This window comes from Primulina eburnea, chromosome 10 (genome assembly GCF_022965805.1).
Source record: "Primulina eburnea isolate SZY01 chromosome 10, ASM2296580v1, whole genome shotgun sequence".
Lineage (NCBI taxonomy): Eukaryota > Viridiplantae > Streptophyta > Magnoliopsida > Lamiales > Gesneriaceae > Primulina > Primulina eburnea.
In genome coordinates, this window is record NC_133110.1 from 36,156,131 (window position 1) to 36,164,683 (window position 8,553).

The following is an 8,553-nucleotide window of genomic DNA, read 5'->3' on the forward strand; positions in this document are numbered from 1 at the left end:
CGCTGTTATCTCTGATTATTGTTATTAAGTTAGTTGCATGCTTAGTTCTTGATTAGTAGGTGATTCTGGAACGGGTCACTACATTTATGGTATCAGAGCATGCATGCGATTTTGGGATATAGAATTCTGTTTTGGGATTTCCGTTGACCATTTTACTATTTTTCCCTATTCTATCTTGTAGCGATGGCTGACCATTTTGATGACGAGAGTAGTCAGGGGAGTGTAGGTCGTTGGGGCGATCAGGACGGTAGTAGGCGTCATCGTAATCGTGAGCATCGTCATCGTCGGGATGGTCCTAGGCGTTTCGATATGCATCGTTTCATGCAGATGGGGCCTAAGCCTTTAGTTGGCGGTGAGACTCCCGATGATGCGGAGGATTGGATAGAGCGCATGGAGAGTTGTTTTCGTGCATTCCAGTGCACCGATGAGCAGAAGGTGGAGACCCTTAGTTTTCTTCTCGAGGGCCGTGCTCGCAAGTGGTGGCGATCGACTTCTGCGCCGATAGTCCAGTCCCAGGGTAGGGTGACTTGGGCCGATTTCCGTGCGGCTTTCATGCAGCTGTACTTTCCTCCAGCCCTTCGCCAGGCCAAGACGATTGAGCTCCTGAACCTTAAGCAGGGTAGTATGTCTGTTGATGAGTATCAGCAGAAATTCTTCGAGTTGTTACCCTTTGCGCCTCATATCAGTGGCAGTTCTGAAGCCAAGTACGATCATTTCCTTCAGGGCCTTAACCAGGAGATCTTTGATCGAGTCACCGTCTGTGATAATCCTACTTCGTACGATGGGTTGGTGAACCGGTGTCGCCAGGCAGAGATCAGTCTCCAGCGTGGTAGGGCTATTTTTTCTTCTAGACCTTCGCATACTTTGAGCCCTCGACCTCAGTCTTTCAAGAAGTCCGGTTCTTCTTCTTCTGGATCTGGATCTCGATCTAGCGGTGTTGTTCGCTTTGGTGAGAAGAAGGATGCTTGTGTGCATTGTGGGAAGAACCATCCATCGGAGCAATGCCGATTAGCAGCGGGAGCTTGTTTTCAGTGCGGAGAGATGGGTCATCTCAAGAAGAATTGTCCTCAGTTGCGAGGTGGAGCAGGATCTGGTTCTGGATCCCAGACGACTGTTCAGCAGAGGAGGCAAGGTCAGGCAGTGGGTAGTTCGAATCTTCGACCTCGTGCCCAAGGTCAGGTTTTTGCGCTGAACCAAGATCAGCCTGGGATGTAATTGTTATACAGTTGTAATGAAGAATAATTGCAGGGTATTACAATGATGTTGTTATTTCATTTTGTTCATTCTCTAAGCCTGATTTCGAGGACGAAATCTTTTTAAGGGGGGGAGAATGTAGTAGCCCGAATCCCAAATTGGGTAATTAACGGATTAATGGTGATTAAGAAGGTTTAATGTGTAATTTTGACCGTGGTCATGATCGGACGGACCGAAGATGGTTCGGAAGCACCGAAGAGTTCGGAAGGTCCGAAGTGGGTTCGGTGGATCCGAACATGAGGTGTCAAGAGCAGCTGGACACGTGCAAGTTCGGACGGTCCGAAGTGTATGATCGGAGGATCCGATCATGAGCTGTCAAGAGCCGATGGACACGTAGCGTTCGGACGTTCCGAAGTGGTGTTCGGAGGATCCGAACATGGCCTATAAATAGTGGTCGGATTTCCTCATTTTGACTCGCCAATTCAGAGAGTTCCATAGCATTTCAGTCGTTTCTGACAGGTTCTAGTCTTGTTCCGAGATTTGGGCACTAGCGGGGAGCTGCTGGTCTTGTAGCAGAGCTGTGCTCTAGTTGGGAGCTAGCGGCATCAGCGGGCTAGCGACGGACGAAGGTTTGGAATTTTATCAGTATTTATCTCAGGATGATCTAGTTAAGTCTGGTAGATAAGTTTAGTGATGGTTTTCACTTGATGAATAGGCTTGGATTAGACCTGTTGTCTGGTGGTTCCAGTGGTTTAGGATTGCTGTGATAGAGGTACGAAAGTACTATCCGAGATATCCTGGTTGAGTATACATTCATATATGTGTTGCATGATTATGTGGTGCATTGATATATGTCATTTGATGCATGCTATTATGTCACGTTTATTACTGCACGTTGCATTTCACGTTGAGCCGTATTCTCCTTTGAGATAGCCTTTGCTGTTGAGCTGTATCTCTTTCGAGATAAGCTATATCTTGGGGCCGCTCAGCCCTGTCTTGTGGACGCATGGACACCGAGAGTACACAGTGGCCGACGGGTCGGGAGGGCTTCGGTGGTCCGGGACATTTTAGGTCCACGTCTGTCTTGTAGTGGATGCAGTGACCCAGAGGTGTACCGCGCGGCACTATCCACTTGGCGCCTCTAGACTGAGCATTGTTGAGATCCTTTTGTGACTCCTGTTTCTTGACTACCCCGGTATCATGATCATAGCATGTGCATTTCATATAGGTCTGTATACTCATACTTTTGTACTGGGCGTTCTTATCGCTCACGTCCTCGGTTTTGTTTATCTTGGACACCCCATTCCCACGGGGCAGGCCTCAGGTTGGACAGCTCAGGAGGAGCAGGAGGAGGACGTTGAGTAGCTGGTTGGTTTAGTTTATCGGTATTGTTTTGATTCGATATGGTTGTATTGGATATTCTATTTTGAGTTATTCTAGGCTTCGATTGGGTTGTATAACCATTATTTTGTTGACTTTTTCCGCTGTTATCTCTGATTATTGTTATTAAGTTAGTTGCATGCTTAGTTCTTGATTAGTAGGTGATTCTGGAACGGGTCACTACAATACCTACTCAAAAGAGTTTTAAATACTCTTAAGTCTCTTCAATTTAAAAAGAAAACAAGATGAAATACTTAAAATTCTTAAATCTAGATTTTTGGTGGGCTTTCTTCAAATGACCAAATATACACTTCAAAAAATCTCTGTATCAGATATTAAATGGCTTTCAAGATTAGGAAACAAAGGGACAAAAAATAGCACCCATATTGCTAAAATGTTGTTTCTTTCTCAAAATTTCGAATGGATACTTACAAAAAAAATACAGAGGTTTTGGTCTGTATTAAAGTTGGACCATCAAAAACATCAATAGTGGAAGGACCATTAATTTGCTTTTGCATGCAGTACTTTTAATGACATAATGTCATACTTTGTGACCCTCACCACCACTCTTTACCTGTGAGGGATTGCAGGTATTTGTCACCTTCACTAAAGTTGAAATTTTCAAACACTGAATTTATTGGTATTTAAGGAGAATTTGTTCCCAACTCCTCACATAATTTGATCCGCAGATTCGAGTCGAAATCGATTGACCAGTGGTTTGATTGAGTCAAGTTTTGGATATGGCTGAGTTCAATTGTATGCAGCAAATTGAGTCACAATAAGCAACTGTTGGCTCTCAATCAATACAACACAAAAGGATATAACAATGTTCAAAAAGCAAAAGAAAAAGGGTAAAGGTACAGGTAATAATTACAGCAACCATATTCCACCCAACAAGAACAAATGGAACTCATGATAATGTAGGGAGAGGGGGGAGTAGATGAGCTGTTAATTCTTGACAACTAAGAACCAAGCCCAAATCAACAAACAAATACAACTAAGCTCAAAAGGATTTAATTTCTTGGTTGGAAATGTCTAGATAGAACTTTTTAATCAGCTTCGGTTACATGATCGATCTGACCTTGAGAGTCTCGTGAGCTTGATAGTCGTAGATCTTCGATCCGTCTTGCAACTTCAGAAATGGAGGGACGGTTATCCGGGTGCTGAGCCGTGCAGTCGATACCGAGTTGCAAGAGTTGCACTAGTTCTTCCTCTACGTTCTGGTATCGGAGAAGTTCGAGATCAAAAACTTCGGAAGTCCACTCTTCTCGAACTACAGACTGAACCCATCTAGGCAGGTCGACTCCTTCGTCGTTTAAGAGGGCGTGTGTTGGCGCTTTGCCAGTAAGAAGCTCCAAAAGCAACACACCAAATCCATAAACATCAGCTTTTTGGGAGACTTTGCGAGGATCGGTCACTTCGGGCGCACGATAGCCGGTGACACGGGTTGGAGAGGATGAAGGACCAACTAGATGGTTCAGTCCATAATCAGAGACTCTAGGTTCACACGACTTGGTAAGAAGTATATTTGATGATTTAATGTTTCCATGGGCCACATTGGGACCTTGAAAATGAATGTATTCGATTCCACGAGCAGCTCCAAGGGCAATGCTTGATCTCGTTTCCCAATTTAATGGTGTTCGACCAGCCCCTTTATTTCCTGAGCAGGGTAAAGGTTAAAATGGTAAGAAAGCCCATTAGCACAGATAAATTATCACCAAATAAAGCAATTACTTGAAAATTAGAGGTTAAAGCTTATGCTTTTACGTGGAACACACCAAACTGCCAACTCTTACCAATATAACCAAGAAAAAAGTTAACATCCAACAAGAAAGTTAACATCTTTAACTAAGATTAGACTTCAAGAGAACAAACAATTAATTAAACGCAACAAGAAAACGAATAAAGTCAACTTAAATGAGAGAGCATTGCATATGACACTCAGCCAGCATGGATGAAGTTGTATCATGTATGAATGGTAAAACCGATAGTTTCATACCTAATCTCTACCAAAACTCTCATTTAATATGACTTGATATGATTTCTTTTAGTGTAAAATAGCCTCCGTCTAAAATAAAAACTTTAATATAATATTTACAACAACATGAAATTCTCACCAACTTAAGCTAAAGTGGTCAAAATGAGCTCCTGATTTCATAGCAGCAGATTTAGATAATTGATGGAGTCCTAACCGCAACTACACATCACCGACAATCTATAAACAATTTATTCTTACCAACAATATACATGCCAAAGAGCCGAATCGTCGATCTATCTATGTATTATGTATGATTATTACAAGCAAAAATCCATATCCTATATAGTATCACTCTAAAAGATTCTATCTTTGTAAGTTGCAACCAAATAGAAAAGCCACAATGGATATGTCCAGCGAAAATTAATGAGATTTTGTAGCCTTGACAATTCCCGTTGTATGATTTGAGCCAAGATCAACATAAACATATCATAAACAAAATTGAAACACAGAACTCTAAAAATCTGACTCACCATGAAGAAGTGCAGAAAGGCTTCCCATTTGCATGTAGTCATATACAAGAAGCTTCTCCTCTCTACTGTAGTAGTAAGCCCTGAGAGGCACCAAATTCTCATTCTCCATGGCTCCAACCCCCTCCATTTTCTCCTTGAATTCTCTTTCCGAAATGGCAACATCTTTCAACCTCTTCACAGCCACCACAGTCCCCACTTCCAAAACTGCCTTGTATGATGTGCCGAACGTCCCCTTTCCCAAAACCTCGGCCGAGGCCCTCAGCAAATCTTCCAAATCGAACACCCTCGACCCGTTACCGAAGAATACTAACTTCTTGGCAACTGCCATCTCAGCTCCATTTTCTGCCTTCACATTCCCATTAGCACTCACTGCAGCAGCGGCTGCGGAGGCCACTGGAAATCCATTGCCCATTCCGCCATTTTCAGACTCCACAGGTTTTCTGCCCAAGTCATTTTCTTGGCTCTTGATCGCCGCTAAATCTACAGACCTAGCCTTCTTTCCGCTCCTCTTCATACACAAAAACAAAACAACAAATAGCAGCAAAATGAAGCCAACAACAGATCCTATCACGATTCCAGCAATTGCACCACCAGGCAACTTCTTTTTCCCACCTTTTCCCGAGTTTAGAATCCCATTTCCATTCTCTACAGGAGCAGAAGCCGGAGGTGCCCCACCTACTTCAGCACATGCATTATCAAGAGGCTTCCCACAAAGCAAAGTTCCCAAAAACGCCTCTTTGGGCTTCCCCTCAAGCCCTTTCGGCACCGACCCATTTAAATTGTTAAAAGAAACATTAAACTGCGGAAGATCGGGAATATCAATGTCGGGTAAAACGCCACTAAACTGGTTATTCTCCAGGTAAAGCGTACGCAGACGAGTCAAATTGTTAAATCCAGATGGAATTTGACCCGAAAAATTGTTCGAAGCCAGATTCAACCGCACAAGGGCGTGAAGTGAAAAAAGAAAATCGGGTACAGGGCCGGAAAACTGGTTCCCCTGAAGATAAAGATTACGAAGCTGAGAAAGTTGGGAGAGGTCAGAAGGAAGTGGGCCGGAGAGATGGTTGAGCCGAAGGCTGAGAGTACGAAGACCCGTTAACCCGGACAAAGTATTTGCAGGAATAGCACCAACTAGAGACGAGCCCGGGAGGCGCAGGGCCGTGACGCGGTTGTTCTCACACAGAACTCCCGGCCAGCTGCATGGGGTGGTGAGGGTGGTGTTCCAGAGCAGTGTTCGCCCCCCGACGGCGGAGCGGAAGGCCAAGAGGGCCGCCCTATCGCCCGACAAATCTGAGGAAACAGTGAAGAAGAACAAGAAAAGGAGAAGCAACATTCCGGGCAAGTTCCGTGAACCCAGCAGACGCATTGTGCTTGGGTGAAATCTACAGAATTATTGCCGGTAGGAGGAAAAAAGGGCGGCGAATCAATTGGTTGGGTGCTCCATTATGAAGTATGTGGGTAAGGAGAAAGTGAGTGAGAGTTTCAGTTGGGAGGGATGAACGCCATTAATGAATTTGCCATACTGTGTGAATATATTCGTCTGTACTGTGTGTGAGAGAAAGAGAGATCCAGGCTGGGAATAGGGGATTCTATTTGTAAAGTGGTATTTATTATTATATAATATGATTTGAAAAATATAAACTCAGACGTGGAATTAGTTGTAAACAACACATTAACTATATTTACAAGTTAATTATGTCTTAATTTACAAGTTAATTATGTCTTATCCAATCATATAATCAAAAACATCTTTTTTCCAAAAGAAAAAAAAGCAAGAAATAAAAATTCATGAACATCAAATATATAGTTTCTATTTCACATCCACTCAAAAAAAAAATAGGAATTTTCGCATTCATATCCCTAATATTTATTACATTTGATAATTATTTTTATTTTCAAATGCAAAAATTATAATACAAAAGAGTAGGTAAATGTCAACTTGATTAAGTATAGGAAAAGTTAATGAAAAAATTAATATAATAAAAATAGGGTAAATTAGAGAAAAAAATCTTCAATTCTACTTTCCATTTAAGATCGAAAATATCCTTGATTTTCCAAGATATTGCATATTTTTTTTGCAAATTTCAGAGTCGTGTATCTGAAGATGAAAACAACTGTGGGTGAATCATCCTCAATAAACTAGTCATCTTCTCATGAACCATTAAGAGAAAGTGTGGGATATCATAATGAAGAACCTAAAGGGGGGGTGAATAGGTTCTTTTAGGCCCTTTAGCGTTTTTAAAACGAGTTTGCAAAAATTGCAAGCGGAAGACTTGAGGGACAATCACAAATAAAATGAATGCGTAAAGTAAGTGCGTAAAATAAATGCGTAGTAAAGTAAATGCGTAAAGTAAAGAGGGATAGAGATGTTTATGGAAGTTCGACGAAGAATCGTCTACGTCTCCCCTTCTCGATGAGGATCGAGGTATCACTATATGGACTTGGCTTTAGGAGCTCCAAGCTAGCTTTTACAACCACGCCTCGATGCGTCTACTTGGCCTTGAGGGCTCCAAGGATAGCCACGAACTTTACAACCCACTCGAGAGTATTACTTTCACTCTTTTTCTACAACTCTTTTGATATTACAACTCTTTTAATCAACGCACACAAGAGATAGTAGAAAGCTTTGTAAGAGACAAGAGAGTGGAGTGGGATTCGAATGATTGAAAATGCATCCTCAAAGGCCTATTTATACTAGACTTGGACGCCAAGGTTCGGATCTTCTGTTTATGCTTCGGAACGTCCGATCTGATTGAAATCAATTTGCGTAATTTTGGGATGACTTCGGATCGTCCGTTCTTGACTTCGTAGGGTCCGAACATATGCTTCGGAGGGACCGATCATACTTCGTTGCTTCCGAACAGTTCTTTCAGACAGTGATGAACAACTTCGGAAGGTCCGAACTCAAGTTCGTACCGTCCGAACTTTCCCGCGTTTCCGGAGATTTGAAATCTTCAACACTTCGTAGCGTCCGATCATGTACTTCGTAGCGTCCGAAATCTAACTCAATCAACAGTCAGATCAATTTGTCTCCGCATTGAAGTGATTTGATTGCTTGAGTTCGGAACGTCCGATCACGTCTTCGGAACGTCCGAACTGGCTCCTCGCAGCTTCCGAACAGCTTCTACTTTGCTTCTGATTTGCACAAATTCGGAACGTCCGAACCACATTTCGGATCTTCCGAACTTAACTTTGTTCTTAATTTCCTGCATGCCTCAATATAAAACATTAGTACATTTTTAATCCAAGTTTTGGTATCATCAAAACAAAAACTTTGGGATATGTTACAGCATTAAAAACATTAATCTCATCCTCGAGATTTGTATGCGTTTAAGGCGTAACAATCTCCCCCTTTTTGATGATCACAAAACTTGGTTAAAAATTGAGATAACAATAATCAACATAATCTAAATTATTATTAAATAACTCCCCCTTAATCAAATAACAAGTCTAAGAGGTTGAATTAAGGCG

The 8,553-nt window shown here is 42.2% G+C and overlaps 1 protein-coding gene across 1 annotated transcript; it reads right to left on the reverse strand.

The window, feature by feature from the left end:
* Nucleotides 1-3,328: 3,328 nt before the first annotated feature.
* On the reverse strand, nucleotides 3,329-6,665 carry LOC140803399 (probable inactive receptor kinase At1g48480). The gene is made up of 2 exons (XM_073159266.1): nucleotides 5,083-6,665; nucleotides 3,329-4,234 (listed from the first exon to the last, which is right to left on the reverse strand). The coding sequence occupies exons 1-2, from the start codon at nucleotides 6,446-6,448 to the stop codon at nucleotides 3,624-3,626; spliced, it is 1,977 nt and encodes a 658-aa protein (XP_073015367.1). The 5' UTR covers nucleotides 6,449-6,665; the 3' UTR covers nucleotides 3,329-3,623.
* Nucleotides 6,666-8,553: the final 1,888 nt, after the last annotated feature.

Bases quoted from the DNA above. Each gene is read 5' to 3' on its own strand.
- LOC140803399 (XM_073159266.1), bottom strand. From the start codon at position 6,448: ATGCGTCTGCTGGGTTCACGGAACTTGCCCGGAATGTTGCTTCTCCTT. The intron at 4,235-5,082 runs GTGAGTCAGATT...TACCCTGCTCAG, and splicing joins CCTTTCTGCACTTCTTCATG to GAAATAAAGGGGCTGGTCGA.